Here is a 22,705-nt window from a genome sequence, read left to right as displayed (position 1 = left end):
AGGCTACAATGGGGACTCCCATGAGCCGCATCTTACAAACGATTTTTATCATCTTTAAAATCCTAAAAAAAAAAAAAAAGACGTGTGTTCTTGTCTTTCATAATGATTGTGAACGATAGGAAAACTTCCCAAAAAAGAGCAGTTCCCTTTTAAGAGGTATTCTACAAGTTTGTCTGGTTAGCATGCATTTATTTACATCCCTTAGCTCTTATTAGAATGAACAAACGCCATATTATCTTCCAGTGTCACTTCTTGTGACTCTCTAGTGGGGTTTGGGGAGCCTATTTCTTTCTAAGTGGACCTTAAAAAACAGGAAACGAGCTCAAATGCCAGCAGAGCACAGAAGAGGAGGATCAGGCCTGCTGCCTCTCCACAATAGTGTTAATTCAACCGCACACACACAGCAATAACACGCCGGTAAAAGCCGAACGATGGCATGCACAGCCCTGGAACGCACGCACACACACACACACACACACACATACACCTGAGGCTCTTTCAATAGACGGCATTCAGCAGACTGACAAGCAAGGACAATAGAAGAAGAAAGAGGACTGGTGGACGTGTCTGAGCGCATCAAACTGTCCCCGCCGCCATCATCTTTTCCTTCCTGCCGTGACTTCGGATGATATCACGTTTCTAAAGAGTTACACTTTTGCTCTTTGCCTTCACTTGTAGCGCTCACCTTAACACGTTTACTGTATAGGTGAGTTCACAGACGCGCGCACACACACACACACACACACACTCACACACAAAGAGAGTTAACCGCTGCCACCCCAAAGGCCTCCTCATTCAGCACCACTTTGACATCTGGATGTCTCTGTCAAAGCAGGTAAAATGCAGGTTTTGTTCACGTAATCCCAGTTTGTCTGCATGAATAGAACAGGTGCTGCTGGGTTCTTCCCGTATAAAACTCCTCTGGGAAAGTTAAACTATTATGAAATGCACAGCAAACTATGAGCACAGTTCCAACATATTGTATAGATCAGTGGTGTCTAAAGTGCGGCCCGGGGGTCATTTGCAGCCCACAGATCATTTTTAACGGCCCGTGGCATATGCTACAAACACTTTTAAAGAAAAATATTATTAAAAAAAGCAAACAGGTAAAATGTATCATGACTCTAATAACCCAATGCTCCCTGTTTTGTTTTTGTTTTTTTAGCTGTCATTGTTAAAAAAACAATAATGAATCAAAATCAATGGTGTTATGAACTATTGACTTATGCAAGGCTCCAATTACTACACATCAAAACATTCCACTTAAAATAAAGGGCAAAAAAAACAAACCAACAAAAACATAAAAAAATAATATAATGTTATTATCGATGGATAGATCTGAAGTTGATCTAAAGACTTAAGCATTGAAAGTAAAACAAAAAGTATGATCTTTTATGATTATTTACATATTTATTATTTAGATGTTATTTAGATATTATTAAGATATTTATATTTTATATACTTTAATGTGTGGGGGGCCCTTTTGGATCCCCAAATAATTTTAGTGAGAGCAACAACAACAAAAATACTGCCATTGCTTGAAAAATAATAATGAATTAAAATCAATGGTGTTATGAATTATTGACCTAAGGCTCCAATTACTTCACATCAAGTGTTCCACTTACAAATGTATTGGGGGGCATAAAAAACAGAGTTTTGACATTAAGCGTAAAAACATTAAAAAAAAAAAAACAACTTTATATCAATAGATTTACCTAAAGTTGATCAACAGATGTAGACGTGGAATAAAAAAAATAATATATGACCTTTTTTTACATTTTCATGACTGACACACTTACAGGTCCCTAGGACCAAACTAGAGGGGAGCACTGAAGGTATTGAGAATGAAAAATATCAAAATGGCCCCCGCATGTTTTGACTTTTCAGTGTGAAATAGTTTGGAAACTCCTGGTATGAACGCACGCTGTCATTTATATTTAGGCATAGTTGGACTACCTCTGTTGTTTTCTTTAGACTTTTAATCAACTCAGACACCACATAATGCTCAGCACACAGACTAATATGTAAATAGTTCCACTTAGAGACGGTTAGTGTGATCGTGTACGTCCACCTGCTAAGGAGGAGGGTGCCTCAGGGAGGACAGAGACGAGCACCTGAAAGGCTGGGACGTCTGGAAGATGGGAGAGTTCCAACCAGAGAGTTGTCCAGGTGATAACTTTGGGCTGGTCTGTGGTCTTTGACAGCCACTAGAAGAGGACACTTGTGATCAGGACAGTTTTCTGATAACCGCGCTAAAAGTGAATAGTGAGAAGACGGTGGTCACCTGACTGTGGCGGAATATGTGGAGTGGTTGGCCAATGTTATCTGGCTGGACGGTCTGTGAGACACCGTGCCTACGGATAAAACATAACCAAATAAAATGTTGATCACAGAAAAAGGGGCTTACCTACAGTATTTACTTTGGTTAGCTCGCTAAAGAGGTCCATCCATCCATCCATCCATTTTCTGCTGCTTATTCCCTTCGGGGTCGCGGGGGGCACTGGAGCCTATCTCAGTCTTGTCCAGGGTGTACCCAGCCTTCCGCCCGATTGTAGCTGAGATAGGCTCCAGCGCCCCCCGCTAAAGAGGTCAGATAACCAAATCAAACACAGCAGAATCAATCTTTAGTCTAACAATGTTTCACTTTGTTGAAACGTGACCAGTTTCTCACGAGCAGACTATTGGGAACTGACTTGGCAAGTGGACATGAGACGGACTTTCTATGCGAACGGGAGGACACATTACAACCATTTAGAGGCGGCTAGTGGACTTGACGATGTAAAACAATGCATATTGGGATATATTGCCACCAGGTGCATCCTTGCACGGAGGAGTGATTACACACCTGCGATTTTGAACGTGGGAAATTATATTTTGTTTTCAAGAACACATATTGCGATTTAGGAAGGTCTGCTTGATAATCCCAGTTTGGGATGGGTACCTTTCATATTTGAACCCATATGTTATCGTATAAGTTCCAATGTACTTAATGATACCTTTTTTCGCTACTTTTGTGTGTGCTCATAATAAATGTTAATTTGTTTCATAATAACATCTCACAGTGAGCTGATAATGACAACTGTGCTGTCCAGTTATTATAGCTTGCTTTCATACTCTAAGTATGCATTCATTTTAATTTGTTCGGGGTGTGTTGTTAATCTGAATGTGTTAATCTTATTTTTTGTTGAGCCCTACAAGGTATTTATACTGTAAGTATTGTGTTTATTAGCCACCTGCTATTTGATTGTAACGTGTATCTTAGTTGTAGTTTTCATTGACAAAAAGTGTTGAAATGACAATGTAAAATCCCTGATGCTAATCAGTAGCATGCATATGGAATATCCAGTGTAAATTAGCATCAAGCTAGCACATTTTAAAAAAGTAGAGCCTTAACCTTGAGTGCTTTCTTTCTTTGCAATATGACATAGACAAGGGGTGTCCAAAGAGCAGACGAGAGGACATTTGTGGCCCGCAGCTCGAGTTTAGTTGGCTCGCAACATGTTGTTGGAGAAAAAAAAAAGGCAAAAATTTAGGAAAAAAGAGCAAAAAGACAGAATGTAAAGCTGAAAATTTGACACAAAATTTAAAAAGTGTAAGTATGTGGAGGACATTTTTATATTCATTTATTTGATCGAAATGCTACAAACAGAATTATATATCAAAACTAAGAGTCAGCTTTGTGTTATAAGTGACAAATTGTGTTATCAATAGTTATTAGTATCAAATCCACCTTCTTGTCATTACATTACGTCTTTTTACACTTTAGTTTTTTTCTGATAATATTATGTGGGCCAACAAAACTTGAGCTGCGGTCCACAAATGGCCACCTGACCGCACTTTGGATACCCCTGTAATAACTAATGATAGTACACTTCGGGCCTGATTACTGAAGGTTTGTGTGTACTAAAACACATGCAAACCTGATAGCACACGCAAAGCTGATCTACTAAACGTGTGCAACGTGGATTGCGTCTGTTAAGTCAACAGAATAAGGTTTGCAATCCATTTTGCGTCTCTGTCTTCATTAATGTGCAAAATATATGCTGATCTTCAAAATGCCCACAATACTGGGAGGAGAAGATGCAAATATATTTATTTAGCACACGCAATGTGATTTACCAACACTCATCATCATTTTGCAGGCACTATTAAGCGTTTTATTTAGCACAGTTTCCTAATTATAGGGCCGGGGGCCCATTGAATACCGTATTACAACTCAGACCGCCTTATTGAACTGAGCATTTTGAGTGTACTTTATACACGGGGCATCACCGCTGAGACACTTGACCATTTACTGCACATTCATTTTATCATGCTCCGACCTGTGGTGTTTGCTATGTTTTCAAACATGCAGGAGACATGTACCACTTTTTATGGGCATTTTAGACACAGTGCAAAGTGCATCTACATAGAAACACTTTTTTTTTCTTTCTTTTTTTTATAGCGCTGAAGGTGTGCTCATAGGAGAGAGGCTGCACTTACGCCGCTCAAGACGCAAAAATGCATGCTGCAAGAAGTTTTCTTCACATAGGAGATATGTTAATTGTATATATTATAAATGAAAAAACTAACTGCATTAAAAAAAACAGCAGACAACAAAACACATCAATTGAATTTGTTTTAATCAGCCCCTAAAGTCGCCCAGGATGCAGCTTATTATAAAAGGATGTTGCTGAATAGACAATATGTCTTTTTTTAAATTTGTGACAGACCATGAAAATATGTATGACGGAGGATTCACTGTCAATCGTCTGCTCGAGCACCGAGTGTGTGTCAGTTTGCACAATCATTTCAGACGTGCTTGATAAAACGCTAAAAAGTGCTTGCCAAACAGTGATGAGTGTTAACAAAACACATTGCGCTTGCTGTGTAATATATTTGCATCTTCTCCTCCCAGCACTGTGGGCATTTTGATTATCAGCATATAGTCTGCGCATTAATGAAGACAGAGACGCAAAATTGATTGCACGCCTTATTCTGCTCACTCAATAGACACAATCCACTTTGTGCACGTTTAGCAGATCAGCTTTGTGTGTGCTATCAGGTTTGCGCGTGTTTTAGTACACGCAAACCTTCAGTAAATTAGGCCCTAGGTTTTTTCTTTAAATATATGTAATGTCAGCATGTTTTTTATACCTTCAGTAAGTCAGGCCTTAAGTTTTGTCTTTAAATACATGTAATGTCAGCATTTACTTTTTTTTTTTTTCCAAATAAAAATATCAAAATTACCACCTAATACTTTGACTTTTTGTTTTGTGGCCCTTGGTGGAGAAATTAGAGCCTGTGCCAAGTCCGCAACCAGAAGTGACGTCACGTGACTCGGTATTTAAGGATATTTGATAGATACCTATAAAAGTATCACATTTTATACCCATTACTAATCACATAGTTATTTTAGTGTCAGACTGGTGAGAGATGAATAAAGTACACTATATTGCCAAAAGTATTTGGCCACCTGCCTTGACTCACATATGAACTTGAAGTGTCATCCCATTCCTATTCCATAGGGTTCAATATGATGTGGGTCCACCTTTTGCAGCTATTACAGCTTCAACTCTTCTGGGAAGGCTGTCCACAAGGTTGCAGAATGTGTTTATAAAAATGTTCCACCATTCTTCCAAAAGCACATTGGTTGGTCGAGAAGGCCTGGCTCTCAGTCTCCGTTCTAATTCATCCCAAATGTGTTCTATTGGGTTCAGGTCAGGACTCTGTGCAAGCCAGTCAAGTTCATCCACACAAGACTCGGTCATCCATGTCTTTATGGACCTTGCTTTGTGCACTGGTGCACTGTCAAGTTGGAAGAGGAAGGGGCCTGCTCACAAGGTTGGGAGCATGGAATTGTCCAAAATGTTTTGGTATCCTGGAGCATTCAAAGTTCCTTTCACAGGAACTAAGCGGCCAAGCCCAACTCCTGAAAAACAACCCCACACCATAATTCCTCCTCCACCAAATTTCACACTCGTCACAATGCAGTCCGAAATGTACCGTTCTCCTGGCAACCTCCAAAACCTGACTAGTCCATCAGATTGCCAGATGGAAAAGCGTGACTCATCACTCCAGAGAAGGCGTCTCCACTGCGCCAGAGTCCAGCGGCGACGTGCTACTCAGTGGGCTAGTGGTTAGAGTGTCCGCCCTGAGATCGATAGGTCGTGAGTTCAAACCCCGGCCGAGTCATACCAAAGACTATAAAAATGGGACCCATTACCTCCCTGCTTGGCACTCAGCGTCAAGGGTTGGAATTGGGGGTTAAATCACCAAAAATTATTCCTGAGCGTGGCCACCGATGCTGCCCACTACTCTCCTCACCTCCCAGGGGGTGAACAAGGGTGATGGGTCAAATGCAGAGGATAATTTCACCACACCTAGTGTGTGTGTGACAATCATTGGTACTTTAACTTTACACCACTGCATCCGCTGACCCCTCTCTGTCAGTTTACGTGGCCTACCACTTCGTGGCTGAGTTGCTGTTGTTCCCTAACTCTTCCATTAACTTATAGTAAAGCCGACAGTTGACTTTGGAATATTTAGGAGCGAGGAAATTTCACGACTGGATTTGTTGCACAGGTGGCATCCTATGACAGTTCCACGCTGGAAATCACTGAGAGCGGCCCATTCTTTCACAAATGTTTGTAGAAACAGTCTCCATGCCCAAGTGCTTGATTTTATACACGTGTGTCCAGGCCGAGTGATTAGGACACCTGATTCTGATCATTTGGATGGGTGGCCAAATACTTTTGGCAATATAGTGTATCTGTCTGTCAAATTAACCAGTGTAGCCACCTGTTGCCATTCATACTACATTCTTGTTTGTTGGTGCGCCATAGCAGTTTGGTGAATAAACATAGTTATACATCATGCGCATGCTGCAAAGCTGCACGTAATGAAGGAAGTACAAACCCATGCGTCCGTTTTGCGGAGGGCTGATCAATGACAGTCTGGGGACATTGGCAGGCTGACACAAACAGAGATTAAGTCAGTTAATCACATTATTACAAATATGAAATGAATATAAAAGACTTACTTTCCTGAACCGACGATTATCCCCCTCTAAGTGGTCAGCGCTGTCAGGCGAGACAACATTCACAGAAAAAAAAACAACAATATTGTTACTAAGCTCAAACAAAATAGATTCTTACCTCACTTGGACAATAACATAATTTTTATTTATAAGTTGTTTAAGGCCCTGTACACACGGGAATAATTACGTGTTGGATCAATAAATAACCACATCCAGACGGGAATGCATCCCTGGGTGAAAACGATGTAATACATATGCTACACCTACATGCGGCGTGGTCAACAGACTTCTTTCGGTCGCGATGTTGTCGTTTTCAAAGAGTAGTAGTTTGCTTTTCCACTTGACCATGCTAACAGTTAGCATGTGTCAAGTACCAAGTTATTATACTACGGGGTGTACGGCTGCAAAATAGTTAAAAAATTAGCATGCTATTATTAGCAAGCTAATGGTTATGTGCCAACAACTAGTATGTGTCAAGTACCAAGTTATAAGATTCTGAGGTGTACGGCTGTAAAATTAGGTAAAAAATTAGCATGCTATTATTAGCAAGCTAATGGTTATGTGCCAACAACTAGTATGTGTCAAGTACCAAGTTACAAGATTCTGAGGTGTACGGCTGTAAAATTAGCTAAAAAAAAAGTTAGCATGCTAGCAGCTAGCGTGTGCCAAGTACCAAGTTATAAGACTCCGAGGTGTACGGCTGAAAAGTTGGCTTAAAAAGTTAACATGCTAATTATAGCATGTTCACGTTAGCATGCCAGCATGCTAACAGCTAACATCTGTCAAGTACCAAGTTATATGACTCCAAAGTGTATGGCTGCAAAATTAACATGCACATTTTTTTTTACCTAACAGCTAGCATGTGTCAAGTACCAAGTTATAAGACTCTGATTTAGGCTGCAAAATTGTCTCAAAAAGTTAGCATGATAATTTTAGCAAAGTCAACGTTTGCATGCTTATCACTAACGTGTCAAGTACCAAGTTATAAGACTCTGAGGTGTTTGCCTGCCAATTTGGCTTAAAAAAGTTAACATGCTAATTTTAGCATGTTAACATTGGCTAATGTTAATATGCCAACAGCTAGCATGTGTTTTGTACCAAGTTATAAGATTCTGAGGTGTACGGCTCTAAAATTAATTTTAAAAAAGTTAGCATGCTAACAGCTAGCATGTGTCAAGTACCACGTTATAAGATCCTGAAGTATACGGCTGCAAAGTTGGCTAAAAAAGTTAGCATGCTAATTTTAGCAAGTCAACGTTTGCATGCTAACAGCTAACGTGTCAAGTACCAAGTTACAGTATACGACTCTGAGGTGTATGGCTGCAAAATTGGCTTAAAAAGTTTAAATGCTAATTTTAGCATATTAACGTTAGCATACTAATGTTAATATGCCAAAAGCTTGCATGTGTCATGTACCAAGTTATAAGATTCTGAGGTGTACAGGTGTAAAATTAATTTAAAAAAAAGTTAGCATGCTAACAGCTAGCATGTGTCAAATACCACGTTATAAGACCCTGAGGTGTACGGCTGCAAAGTTGGCTAAAAAACTTAGCATGTTAATGTTAGCATGTTAATATGTCAACAGCTTGCATGTGTCAAGTACCAAGTGGTGTACGGCTGTAAAATTAGCTTAAAAAAGTTAACATGTTAGCATGCTAACAGCTAGCATATGTCAAATACCAAGTTATGTGGCTCTGTAAAATTGGCTAAAACAGTTAGCATGCTAACAGCTATCACATGTCAAGTACCAAGTTATATTAGGTGTACGGCTGCAAAATTAGTTTAAAAAAAAGTTAGCATGCTAATGTTAGCGGTCTTTGTCAGATTTCCCCTCTCTGGAACCCATTCTGAAAAACTGTCGCTGCATGGCACCTAGAATGCTGTTGCCATGTAGATTAAGGCAGCCCGAAACGATACAGTATTTTACCCTTCTGACATTCTTGTGTAGACGGGGCCTAAATACAGCTGCTTTAAACTTTGCCAGTTTAAAAACTAACCGAAAGTGAGACAAACTAATATGAGTCAGTAATTAAAAGAAATATTTGGTAAAGCAACAAAAATAAACCATCCTCTCGGCCTCCCGTCGGCCCGGCATTGCCTCGCGAGAAACAGTAAATCCTGCAGGAAGGGGCTGACATAATATCTGCCATCAGTCACCGATGATGTTTTTGCTCAGCGCCACAATCTAAAGTCACAGAGGATAAGATAACATTTGCACTATTAAAACTTGGCCGGCCAATCGGGCCTGAGTCAATGAGGTCTGGGAAACCCAAGAGGGATTCTTGACTAAAGCCAAGCAAAGCTGCGCTTGTTCAGGTGTGTGTATGTGTGTGCGTGTGTGTGTGTGTGTGTGTATTTTTACCCTTCTTGAGACTTCAACAAGGAAAAGTGCCTTCCATATGAGGAGGTGTGAACAAGTATGTAATATATATAATATATATATATATAATATAATATATATGTGTATATGTAATATAAATAATATATGTAATAACAAGTGTGTGTAAACATTGGAAGTGCTCCCCCTCTGGCCAACATATGTGATAACAAGTGTATGTAAGAAATTGAAATGCGCCCCCTTTGGCCAAAATTTATTTAAAAAATAAATCTATCCATCCATTTTCTACCGCTTGTCCCTTTTGGGGCCGCGGGGGTCGCTGGAGCCTATCTCAGCTACAATCGGGCGGAAGGCGGGGTACACCCTGGACAAGTCGCCACCTCATCGCAGTAAAAAAATAAATAAATATGTATATAACTTGAAGTAAATAATGAAGATTAAAAATTAATTACAAACAAAAAAATCAACAACAAAAAAAAGAACTAAAAGCAGTCTTTTTCTCATGTGTCAACTTTTTTCTTGTAAAATTGGGAACAGTTTCTCATATTCTTTCTGTTTCTGTAATATTGCAATATTTTCTCATAAAATGATTACTCTTTTATGTAAAAGTATTACTTTTTAATACAAAATGGTGACATTTGTCATACAATTCTGACTTTTATCACAATATTGCCATTTTTTTTGTTCTTGTAAAATAGTGACATTTATGACTTTTGTCATTCCGATTATTATGAAAATATAGTGACATGTTTTGAGTAAAATTATGACTTTTGTCATAATTTTGCCAAGTAAAATTCCGATTATTATTATAACATTGCCAAAATGTTAAAGTTTTCTTATAAAATTGTGACTTTTGTCGAGTAAAATTACGACTCTTTTCATAACATTGCCAAAGTGTTAAGCTTTTGTTGTAAAATTGCGACTGTTATTGAGTAAAATTCCAACTTTTATCATAATGTTGCACAAATGTTCAGTTTTTCTTGTAAAAATTTTCACTTACGTTGAGTAAAATTCCGACTTTTATTATAATACTGGCAAAATTCGAAGTTTTTCTTGTGAAATTGTGACGTTTTTTCTCGTGAAATTGGGACCTTTTTCTTGTGATTCCAACTCGTTTTTCACAACAAGCTTTTTTATATTTGCACAGTATGTTTTTATTATTAATGTTGTAAACACAAATCTGTGTATATCTAGAAAGGGTGGTCCTAAAGAGGTAGGCCTTTTTTTCGGAGGTCTCAAGAAGGTAAGAAATACAAGAGTGTGTGCGTGTGTATGTGTGTGTGCGTGTAGCCCCGGGGCAGAGCAAAGATCTACAGTGGCTAAAGCTAACATAAGACATGAGGCTGAGCCCGGCCAGAATTGTGTGTGTTTGCACTGTCAAATCGCACCTATGTTTTGGCAGTGCAAAGACGGGATGGTACTCACATGTTGCTGGATGAGGAATGTCTGGAGAGCGACACAGGAGAATTAAATGGGATCTGGACCACTGGAGGCAAAGAAACAATCACTCTTACTGTCAACTACTAGTGTACTAATCACATCGAGCTGTTTCAAAAACACACAAAGCAACAGCTGTACAAGTTAAGACCTTTGGTAATTGCAGTAATAATTATTATAATTAGGACCTGTCGTCAAGTGTGACAGGAACATGTTTTGTCTGTGTCACTCTTCACTTGGGATTTTGACTGCATGTGGGTGGTCCTATATTACATGCATGTGTGTCAACATTTTGGATACAGGAGATCATTATTAGATTGAAAGGATGGCACACACGCTGAGCAGTGCATGGTGACGAGGAGTGATGGTGCTGGGGTTTACCTGCTTTTCGTCCCTGTGAGGCTTGGGAGCTGTGGCTCATCTGAGACTTTGATGTTGCACTAAAAGGCAGCAGGGAGAAGCAAAGTGCATCAGTTTGACTTACAAAACTCAACTTTAAAGGGGGCCCATGATGAATTCCGTCCTTTCTGACTTTTAAACATGTTGCTAGATTGTTGGATACTTGTGTTAATAAACTAGGGGTGTCAAACTCATTTTAGATGGGGGGCCACATGGAGTAAAATCTACTCCCAGGTGGGGCCGGACTGGTAAAATCATGGCAGGATAACTTAAAATTAAAGACAACTTCAGATTGTTTTCATTGTTTGAAAATAGAAAAAGCACATTCTGGAAATGTATAAATCATAATGTTTTTTTGTTTTTTTTTACACTTACATGTTGCGGTTAGTAGTATTCTACCTTTATTTGTCGTTATTTATACTTTCTGAATAAACTATCTGATAATGTTCATCAGTCAACTCATTGGTGTTAATTTTCAATCTATCACGATAAAAAAAGAATATCAAAATCTAATTACAGGATGTCATTTATGTAGTTTGCTCATTTTCCTTGACTGGTGCACTGACATCATGTGGTTTATTTTTTTTAACATATATAGCATCATCTACAAAGATACAAATAATTGCTATTGCGGGATCTAGTGGACACATTTAGAAGAGCTGTTCCTTTTATTCAAAAATTTCGGCTAAGTTTTATACTCAGCAAATTCATCCAGCGGGCCGGATAAAACCTGTTTGCGGGCCTTATCCGGCCCGCGAGCCGTAGGTTTGACACCCCTGTGTTAAACAATGCCAAAGCGTCAAATCATAAAGAATAATACATTTTGGCGTGAGCTGGTATGTAGTTTTTGAATGCCTCTGTACGCTGGGTTTTGCAGTCTGGCTACTTTGTGACATCACAGCGAGGTGGACGTTCTTACAGGTGAAACAAAAAATGTTTTAATATTGTGCAAAGGTTTGTTTATACCAGCAATTAAATTACAAGATGAAACTATGACATAGGCTCATAACATGCAACTGAAGATATTTCAAGACTTCTTTAGGTATAATTTTGGTGATTATGGATGATTATTGCTTACAGCCAATGAAAACCTCAAACTGAAAATTTCCGGAAATTCTGGATTTTCTAAAACTGTAAATCTGGGGTGTCCAAACTTTTTTACTGGGGGCAGCATTGGGTTAAAAAAAAATTGGCCGTGCACCTGAGGATAGGTTGATTGGCAACACTAAATTGGCCCTAGTGTGTGAATGTGAGTGTGAATGTTGTCTGTCTATCTGTGTTGGCCCTGCGATGAGGTGGCGACTTGTCCAGGATGTACCCCGCCTTCCGCCCGATTGTAGCTGAGATAGGCTCCAGCACCCCCCGCGACCCCGAAGGGAATAAGCGGTAGGAAATGGATGGAGAAAATGGATGGCCGTGCTGTGCTTGTGTTGACAAGAAAGTACACATCATGGTCACTGATCTGAGTTTCTTATATTGTCCACAAGATGGTGACAAATTTCCAAATGTCAGACCCATCCATCCATTTCCCACCGCTTGTCCCTTTTGGGGTCGCGGGGGGTGCTGGAGCCTATCTCAGCGGCATTCGGGCGGTAGGCGGGGTACACCCTGGACAAGTCGCCACCTCATCACAGATAGACAGACTACACTCACATTCACACACTAGGGCCAATTTTAGTGTTGCCAATCAACCTATCCCCAGGTGCATGTCTTTGGAGGTGGGAGGAAGCCGGAGTCTTCTGATTGTTTGATATTGGACATTACTTCTACAACTGGTGTAAAAGTGTAATACAGCTGAGCACCGCACTGGCCCAGCTGAGAAACAGATATTTTTTGGGTGGCCCAACAATGGCACAGTCGTGTATAGAGAGAGCATGGCCAACTCGGTTTCAGACGATCTCCTCACTGATTGGTCGAAAGGCGCTTATGTTGCCATGACTACTACCAACTTTGAGCTGATCGCATGTGTTTGTGGCGCTTGCTCGTTAGTTTTTTGACGTGTATAAATGCCCTGTTGTGCAGCACGGGGCTGAATTGGGGAAAGCGATGTAAAAGCTTTCCCCACAATACGGAAAGAAGACAAGTATGGGAAGTGAAGGTTCGCAAACAACACCGAAGAGTCACCCATTACAGTGTCTTGTGCCAAGTAAACTTCTGACTCTACATCTGTGTTTTGCTCAGAAGACAACAAACAGAAGCTAATACAATTAACAAGAAATGAATACATTTAAGAGATGGGTTGACAAAAACAGACTATCTTTGAATCTCAGTAAAACTAAAATAATGCAGTTCGGTAGCAGCAGAAAAGTACAACAAAAATACAAATAGGAGTAGACATTGAAAGAGTGAAATAAACCAAATTTGGGGTGTGATAACAGATGAAAAAGTGAACTGAAAGTCTCAAAAAAATATACCCCCGCCAAAAAAAATTCAATAATGAATAGAGCAAAATACGGCTGCAACAGCTAATCGATTAAAATCGATTATAAAACTAGTTGGCGATTAATTTAGTCATCGATTCGTTGGATCTATGCTATGCGCATGCGCAGAGGCAATTTGTTTTATTTATTTATTTTTTTAAATTTTTTTATTTAATTTTTTAGAAAACCTTTATTTATAAACTGCAACATGTACAAAAAGCTGAGAAACAATAATCAAAATAAGTATGGTGCCAGTATGCTGTTTTTTTCTCAATAAAATACTGGAAAGGATAGAAATGTAGTTTGTCTCTTTTATCCGATTATTAATAGATTAATCGAAGTAATAATCAACAGATTAATCAATTATCAAATGAATCGTTAGTTGCAGTCCTAAAGCAAAATATGTTCTGCACCAAAAATCACTCCATACTCTTCTGCTTGCCGGTGTTACCAATTCTCAGTTATTGTGCAGAAATATGGGGAAATAACTAAAGGACGTATTCACTTAGCATGTCAGAAAAAAGAAAGATTAGTTAGAATATGCCATTTGTTATTCTTATAACCAGACCTGTGTGTTTTCTTCCATACCTGACGGTTTTTCGACTGTTGCCTTCCTCAGAGGGTGTCACGTGATGATTAGTTAGAATAATACATAATGAGTGTAAATACAATGAATACAAATACATAGACACCACAGTTGACATACTTCACACAAAAGTCACAATTTCTCAGTGATCGTTGGTCCGAAGCTAATGGAGATTTTGGCAAAATAAGGGTAATAAATTATTGTTCAGTTTGGTCGTTCTGTGTATTTTTTATACGTTTATTGCACCATCGAGTGTCTGTTATAGGGCCTGTTGGTCACGAAACACTCCAGGAATTTAGCAGCATAGTGCGTCAAATACAGCCGCATAATTATACTTCGACGACGTAAAAGCATGTTTTATTGTAAGTTTATGAGTTGGAGTATGTTTAGAACTATCTATAGACATATTATTTTGGTTTATTTCGTCATAAAAACTAACATCAAAATTGCATGCATCCGGGCACAGCTGCATGCGTGCGTCCTTGTGGTCATGGTGCCTGTTGTTTAGTTGGCCATTGTCTCCATATACACAACTCTGAACAATGGGCACCGCTCTATGGTTAAGGTTGCGGTTTGGATGTAGTTTGTTGGTATAAGGGCCAGAAAGAAAAGCGTCCGCATGTTCTCTCAAGACAGACAAGTAATATCTTCAGGGGTTAGGAGGAGAAAAGTCTGTAAGTGATATCTGTTGACTTTATTTAACCAAGGTGCGGTCACATGACTTGCAATGAGGTCACCACCTCCACAACACCAGCTTTTAAGAATTTCGAATAAGCTCCACACTGTTAAAAATGATATCCGAAGAAAGACATTTAGAGGACTCTCATTTATTTGATTGCAGTTGTGAAGATGTGCAGCAAGACTAGACAGAGCGAGAGAGGCTGACAGGATGATCCCTGTGGTGTTCCAGAGAGACAAACTGGAAGATGTCTGCAAAGATTACCCGCCTGCCATACAAAGACTACACTGTGATGGACCCAAGAGGAACTGCCGTTATGTACGCACAAGGTCATTTGATGCGCTGCCACAAGACTTTACTGTTACGTAAACTCATAGTGGAGGACAGTCATAGTTACGTTATCAGTCACATCCTAGCATATGACTCAACTGAAGACCTTAGTGACCTCAGGTTAAAGGCATATGCAGGACATTTACCTACTTGAATTATTGTTTTTTAGGAAGGCGTGATACTTTAAACATTTCACGGCCTCACATTTAAAGCATGACTTCACTTTTTTATTTAAATAAGTTGGTAGATGGTAAAACAGTATAAAAATCAAATACAGGGGCAATAATGTAACAAGATGATAAGTAGATACATACTGATACTGATATGCATTTATAAGTTGAACAGCCCACTGACTGACAGCTTCAACAGTAAATGTTACAGGAGTGACATCTACTGGCAGAAGAGGGAACAACCAGCTACTTGAAAACAAGATTAGAGAAGCTAAAACTAAAAAAAATAACATCTAATCATGAGTAACAAACACTCCAAATTAAATGTTGAGAGAAATTATTGATACAGTCGTCCCTTTGCTACTTCTAGTTTTCCGGCTTCACTCATTCACCCCAAAGGGTTATTCATTTGACATTTTTTTCAAATGTATTTATATAAAAAAACATATACACACTTGACTGCGGCCTATTACTATTTTAAAATAAGCATATTTAAGTAAAATGTACATATGTTGGCTTTAATTAGGCATTTTCAAGCATAAATATGGCTGAATGAACGTAAAATTACAAATCTAAAGTACTGCATCGCACAGCAGATCATCATCATCGAACAACTTGTTGTTTTTTTATAGGGCAGTAGTTGTGTTTGAGAGCTGTGTGTATACAGATAAATTGGGGCCCGAAGCAGAATTATTGTTTAGTGCAAAATAACAAATTTACCATAATTAAAACTTAAATTTGCATATGTTTCTGACACATCTCTGGCTGGGATTTGGACCCAGTATATATACTTACTAACGTGGCACTAATGCTGCGCGCCACTGTGGACAGTGAGAATGTACTGGGAAATGTGCCATTATATTCAAGGACAGAGCAGGAAGGGGCTTGGAATATTTTGGCGGTAAAATTTAATATGATGCACCCTGTCATTCTTTAATTGACATTTTACATCACGGGTCCCTACTCAGTGTGTGATCTTTGTATAGTGAAGGGTGGCTCTGTGTGTGTGTGAGTCTATGTTACCTATATGTATTACAATACAGTATATGTCTTATTTGCTATTATTATGTCTACTTGTTGGGTAAACTGAGTGTGAAGGTGAATATATGGGTGTTGTTTCATGTTTAAATGGTTTTAATAATGTAAAAATATTATTGAGGTCGTAAACAATTTCTTATGCTCTGACTGTGAAAATATTTGATTTATAAATAAGAATTACTACTTTGCCTAAATTCACACAACAGCTATGAACGAAAGACGAGTGTAATAAGGTCTGTTCATAATCACGATATCGGTGTTAGTAATCGTTGTGTACCTCTGAAGAGAATACTCCAGCTTGGCAATGTAGGCACTCTGTTCGTTCATCTTCCTGTGGTGCAGAAAAATAAATAGTTTGAAATGTTCAGGTTTTAATCAGGAAAATTCAGAAGGGAAAGCATGATGGTTTTGTCAGTTTACAGTCCAGAACTTTCATGGTATGTTAGTTTTAAGGATATTAAAAATGTTAAAGGTTATAATCCTGTTTGTACTTGATTGCGGTAAACCCTAACGCTCTTCCAATCAAACATCTCCCTCATCGTGGGCAAGAACAATGAGTTGTCAAAAGACCACAAGCCAAGTCCATCAACAAGAAGCTTGGGGAGAAAAAGACCACTATTGCTGGGTTGCATTGACGTCACGTCCGTTTTTCCTCTTTGTGGCTTAATTCACACGATGGTCAAGCAGCTGGAGCGTAGCATTTGATCATATCATACCAAATCAGCAGTGAATCAAACACTTTCCACTCATTTCCCCCCACTTTACATCTTAAAGGATTTAACTCACTTGGCCATGTGCTGCATTTGCTGCTTCATCTTGACAAGGACCTCCTCGAGCTTCTCATTCTGTTGTTTAAAAAAACAAACACAGTAAGCTTTAGCAAAAAAGCGTCAGCTGCACATAAACTTTGACGTCCCACCCTTTTCTGGAAGTGTGTCAGCAGCCTTTTCTGATGTCTTGCCTGGAACATGTGCACCTACAGACAGAAGACACAAAATATGTGACATCCTGCATTACACTGCTGACCACAACATTAGGTACACCATCCAATCTAGCTGCAAAATGTGACAACCCGCTCTCAGAAATAATGCAGGGCAGTTGTCGACCACATCAGACTAGAGATGGGATCATGGCTCTTTGAAGAGCCGTTTAAAAGACTATTTTAGAAGTACCTTGTTTTTATTAGGAAACAATCACAGGAATGAGATTTGGATCCGAATAATTCAAACATATACATACACGATTGGTGGGAATTCTGAAACATGAGTAATAATTTCATTTGGCTCATGTTTTCATCATTAACATTCCATAGGGTGGTGCCATAGCCCATATCCTATCCCATTTGCATTGACTATGATATCAAAATTTAAAAAAAATATACAAATAGTACATAATAATGTCTGACGAGATTAAAATGTGAATGCAAAATTGTACTACTCTACCTGGTTCTCATCTCACACTTTATTAATGAGCTGTTCAAAAGGCTCAACTTGTTCGCAATCATCACATCTCTACATCAAACTGCATGATTATCTTTGTTCAAGTGGCATTTTTAAGTAAAGGAGGCAGGTTCACCTAATGTTGTGTCTAATTCAGGGGTATCAAACGTACGGCCCGGGGGCCGGATCAGGCCCGCGAACAGGTTTTATCCGGCCCGCGGGATGAGTTTGCTAAGTGTAAAAATGAGCCAAAATTTTTGAATGAAAGAAACGGCTGTTCTAAATGTGTCCACTAGATGTCGCAATAGCAATTCTTTGTATCTTTGTAGATTATGCTACATATGTAAAAAAAAAAAAAAAAAACTGCACGATGTTAACGCACTAGTCGAGGAAAATGAGCAAACTACATAAATAACATCCTGTAATTTGATTTTGGTATTTGTTTATCTTGATAGATTGAAAATTAACACCAATGACTTGACTGATGAACATTATCACATAATTTATTCAGAAAGTATAAATAACGACAAATAAAGATAGAATACTATTAACCGCAACATGTAAGTGTAAAAACACAACAACATTATGATTTGTACATTTTCAGAATGTGCTTGTTCTATATTTAAACAAAGAAAACAATCTGAAGTTGTCTTTATTTTTAAGTTATCGTGCCGCGATTTTACCAGTCCGGCCCACTTGGGAGTAGATTTTTCTCCATTTGGCCCCCGATCTAAAATGAGTTTGACACCCCTGGTCTAAATACAAATAAACCACGGCAAATATTAATGGGAAGAAGAAAAATGAGCAAACTTTGCTGATTTCTGAGAAATATTTGCTTGCCACGACGTCGATGCTGGAGAACAGGGCCTTCACTTCTGTGCTGCTCTGGAAAAAAAAAAGAGAATTTTTTTTTTCTTATTCTGTATCGTAAAATTTGTTAGTAGTTTATCAAAACATACAAACCCTTTATTCATTGAATCAAAAATACTGAAATTCCATGACATAGTGAATTTGCAAACAGCTAAAATTATACACAAAGCAAACTATAATCTGCTACCCAAGAATATACAACAATTCTTCTCAACAAAAGAGGAGAAATATAATCTTGGACAAAAATGTAATTTAAAACATTTGTATGCACATACAACACTTAAGACCATCAGCATATCAGTATGTGGAATTAAATGATGGAATGGATTAAGCAAAGAAATCAAACAATGTACTAATATTATCCACTTCAAGAAACTCTTCAAACTTAGTTTACAAAGTACAAAGAAGAACCATGATAAACATTCTGAATTTATTTCATCCATCCATTCATTTTCTAGATAATCTTACTCATCTCACCATATGAAATATAACTTACTTCACCAATTATTATGTATTTATTTATTTGTATTGTCATTACTTATGGAGTATATTGTGAATAAATTGAGAACAGGAAGTGAACAAAAGTTTTAGCAACTGCTATATAAAGGAAAAGCGGTAGGATTAAATAAGCTCTGCTTCTTCCTACTCCTTTTCGAACATGTTGAATAGACGAACTGGAAATTGTGATGTATCTTGTTGTATGCATGCATGTTCAAAATAAACTCAAAATCAAATCATCAATAATAATATACTTGCTTGGTCAGTAAGAGGCGACACATGACATCGGCCACCGCATATTAAACACTCGCCTCGTTTACCTGAAAGACAAATAATAGACTACACATTAAAGGAGCTAGCACAGTCACAGTTTGTTTTTTTTGGCATGTGTGAGTTTTCTAGGGCTACATCTCAAAAACATCTATATGTGTTTATGTATATGTCCTATGATTGACAGCAGTCCAGAGTGTACCCAGCTGGGATAGGCTCCAGCTCACCTGTGACCAGGTGTATTCAGTAGAGCTGCATTAATAATAATAATAATGCTTACTTTTGATTGATACTAACAATAAACAACGTGGACATCGAGCTTTCTGTAGTTTAAGATGAAGTCCAACAGAGGTCTCTGTTGGCTCAAATTTAAGTAAAAGAAAAAACTAAAGTGTTGTATTATAATACCTTTGTGGTGGCAAACACTGCAAATGACATGCCCGCACGTCGTGAGGGCCAGTCTGCGCTCTGAGGAGGGTGGATAAAAGCAGGAGTTGCAGCAGATCCACTGAGACATTTTGGATTTCCTGCAAATAGATGTATTTATTTATTGCTAGCATCACTGCTAACGGCTAACGCTATATATATACTTGTTGTTTGTATACAGCAAATACACATAAAGGAGCGTCGCACTCGGATTAGTGTAACGTTTATTCTAAACTGCGACTTTAATCAAGACCAACAGACGTATGTTTAATGAATGAAAACAGACAAACCTTTTATTTTGACCCAATCTGGTCGAGTGATGTCGGCTAGCTTGTGAAGCTAACGTGAATTAGCCTAAAGGTAGCAGTCTTCACAGCTGGTATCTGTTTCACGCAACATACACCGACAGGTCGATGATTTCATTCCATATTATCTTTTCTGTATGTTTCCTCTAAGTTTACTTCTACCGTCAACTTGTCTGTATATATGATTTAAAGCCGAGTTTATGGCACATTTAAAACGCAGTCAGATATTAGCTGCTAGCTAGTTTAGCAACTAGCTGTCTTATTGTCCTGACAGACGTGTAAATATTAATGTATTTTGTTTTATAGTCCAGCAAAAATAGACTCCAGTCAGCTAAAATGAAATAAAAAATATATAAATGCCAGTATGTTTACATTATACTGCCTGCTTTGCCTCAGTGGCTATTTAAAACAATGTATTCTGTGGAGAATGCATATATTATATAGAGTTACTTCTTTATTCATAGTCATGTTTAAAGCAGCTAATATTTTTCCATGTGTACACTTTGTGCTTTTTCCTTTTTGTTAGCTAGTAAACTGTGTTTTACCTTGAAGGCGCTGGAATGTGTATTGGGAGTATAATGTACTCCCTTTTTACCTTATCAGTTTATAACAATAAGGCTGTACTAAATAAGCTTTGATTGATTGAAACTTTTATTAGTAGATAGCACAGTATAGTACATATTCCGTACAATTGACCACTAAATGGTAACACCCGAATACGTTTTTCAACTTGTTTAAGTCGGGGTCCACGTTAATCAATTCATGACATTTTCCCTTTGATTTTGCGACCGCTTCTTGATGCTGCTGAAATATGGCATTGTGAGGGCTGGTCTCCTCAAGCTTTAATAACTTGATAATATTGCTATTCTGTCTTGGTGGTCCTTCATACTCAACATATGAACAATGACACTAGAATGAGACAGTCAGAGATTACAAAGAGAAACATAGCCAGGACTTGTGATCTCGCCAGAAAGATGTCCAGGCATCGAGTAATTGTCTCTGGCCCCCTGCCTGCGAGAGGCAATGATGAGAGATATAGCAGATTAGTCTCGCTTAACAAGTGGTTGGCTAGCTACTGTAGGACGCAGGGACTAACGTTTATTGATAACTGGCCCTCTTTCTGGGGCAAACCAGGCTTGCTGATGAGAGACGGCCTTCACCCTAACCAGGAAGGCGCCATCATCCTGTCTAGAAACATAGACTACTATTTAAGTCTCACTTGACTGACTACACTAGAGCAAGCCCGGTCACAGGCAATTACAATGTCTGTTAGTCCGGGTGAGGAGTCAGTTAAGCTAGAACTAGCCAGCGCCAGGCTGGATAATCCATGTACGCATAGCAATTCTCTTAGAATAATACACAATTCACATAATGTTTTTTCTGTTGTGTCTGTGTCAGAGGTGGACATGCATTCTACTGAGGTGGCAAATTATGATATGTCCAGTCTATTGCAGCACCAAGCAAACAATCGGAAAATTCCCGTCATATCAATTCCTAGATATGGTCGAAACTATTTAAAGTGCACTACGCATAATAAACGCAACATTGTTAATATTGCCACTACGGATAATCTTAACAAAAACTCGTCAAAACAGCCCAATACCTATAATATGGGCTTTTTAAACATAAGATCATTGTCTCCCAAGGCGTTATTGGTTAATGAGGTCATTAGAGACAACAATCTTAACGTCATTGGTCTTAGCGAAACCTGGCTCAAACCGGACGAATTTTTTGCGCTCAATGAGGCATCTCCTCCTAACTATACGAATGCGCATGTTGCCCGCCCTCTTAAAAGGGGAGGGGGTGTCGCACTAATATACAATGAAAATTTCAACCTTACCCCTAACCTAAATAATAAATATAAATCGTTTGAGGTGCTTACTATGAGGTCTGTCACACCGCTACCTCTCGACCTGGCTGTTATCTACCGCCCCCCTGGGCCCTATTCGGACTTTATCAGTGAATTCTCAGAGTTCGTTGCTGATCTAGTGACGCACGCCGACAATATAATCATAATGGGGGACTTTAATATCCATATGAATACCCCATCGGACCCTCAGTGCGTGGCGCTCCAAACCATAATTGATAGCTGTGGTCTTACACAAATAATACATGAACCCACGCATCGCAACGGTAATACAATAGATCTAGTGCTTGTCAGGGGTGTCACCACCTCCAAAGTTATGATACTTCCATATACTAAAGTAATGTCCGATCATTACCTTATAAAATTTGAAGTTTTGACTCTTTGTCAACAAGCTAATAATAATAATAACTGCTATAGCGGCCGCAACATTAATGCTGCCACAACGATGACTCTTGCTGACCTACTGCCTTCGGTAATAGCACCATTCCCAAATTATGTCGGCTCTATTGATAAACTCACTAACAACTTTGACGATGCCTTGCGCGAAATTATTGATAGTATAGCACCGCTAAAGCAAAAAAGGGCCCCTAAAAGGCGCACCCCATGGTTTACAGA

General features: G+C 38.7%; 1 protein-coding gene and 1 long non-coding RNA gene across 4 annotated transcripts in view; one reads left to right on the top strand and one right to left on the bottom strand.

Moving 5' to 3' along the window:
* LOC133645055 (uncharacterized) overlaps positions 1-15,449 on the top strand; it is a 28,083-nt gene extending 12,634 nt beyond the window's left edge. For both annotated transcript variants that reach the window (XR_009824887.1, XR_009824886.1), the window contains exon 3: positions 15,040-15,449. This is a non-coding gene — a long non-coding RNA (uncharacterized LOC133645055). The remainder of the gene's footprint in view (positions 1-15,039) is intronic.
* Positions 1,962-20,468, bottom strand: LOC133645051 (probable E3 SUMO-protein ligase RNF212). 2 transcript variants are annotated; one of them, XM_062039840.1, is made up of 13 exons: positions 20,209-20,468; positions 19,901-20,019; positions 19,481-19,542; positions 18,665-18,739; positions 17,335-17,391; positions 17,202-17,260; positions 16,693-16,746; positions 11,175-11,233; positions 10,782-10,842; positions 7,022-7,061; positions 6,898-6,952; positions 2,285-2,354; positions 1,962-2,207 (listed from the first exon to the last, which is right to left on the bottom strand). In XM_062039840.1, exons 2-13 carry the CDS (start codon positions 20,007-20,009, stop codon positions 2,075-2,077), a joined length of 834 nt encoding a protein of 277 aa, XP_061895824.1. In that variant the 5' UTR covers positions 20,010-20,019; positions 20,209-20,468; the 3' UTR covers positions 1,962-2,074. The 2 variants fall into 2 exon arrangements, with proteins under 2 accessions (XP_061895824.1, XP_061895825.1); XM_062039841.1 differs by having other exon boundaries at positions 18,695-18,739.
* Between the last annotated feature and the right edge of the window lie 2,237 nt (positions 20,469-22,705).

This window comes from Entelurus aequoreus, linkage group LG28 (assembly GCF_033978785.1).
Source record: "Entelurus aequoreus isolate RoL-2023_Sb linkage group LG28, RoL_Eaeq_v1.1, whole genome shotgun sequence".
Lineage (NCBI taxonomy): Eukaryota > Metazoa > Chordata > Actinopteri > Syngnathiformes > Syngnathidae > Entelurus > Entelurus aequoreus.
This window is presented reverse-complemented; position numbering and strand designations above follow the sequence as displayed.

What these genes read in the sequence shown, in the direction of transcription:
- LOC133645051 (XM_062039840.1), bottom strand. Translation starts at nt 20,009, where the DNA reads ATGTCTCAGTGGATCTGCTGCAACTCCTGCTTTTATCCACCCTCCTCA. An exon ending in ATTTCTCAGAAATCAGCAAA is followed by an intron (nt 17,392 to 18,664) that starts GTTTGCTCATTT and finishes TTCTGTCTGTAG; the next exon opens with GTGCACATGTTCCAGGCAAG. An exon ending in TCCGCAAAACGGACGCATGG is followed by an intron (nt 2,355 to 6,897) that starts GTTTGTACTTCC and finishes TTTTATCCGTAG; the next exon opens with GCACGGTGTCTCACAGACCG.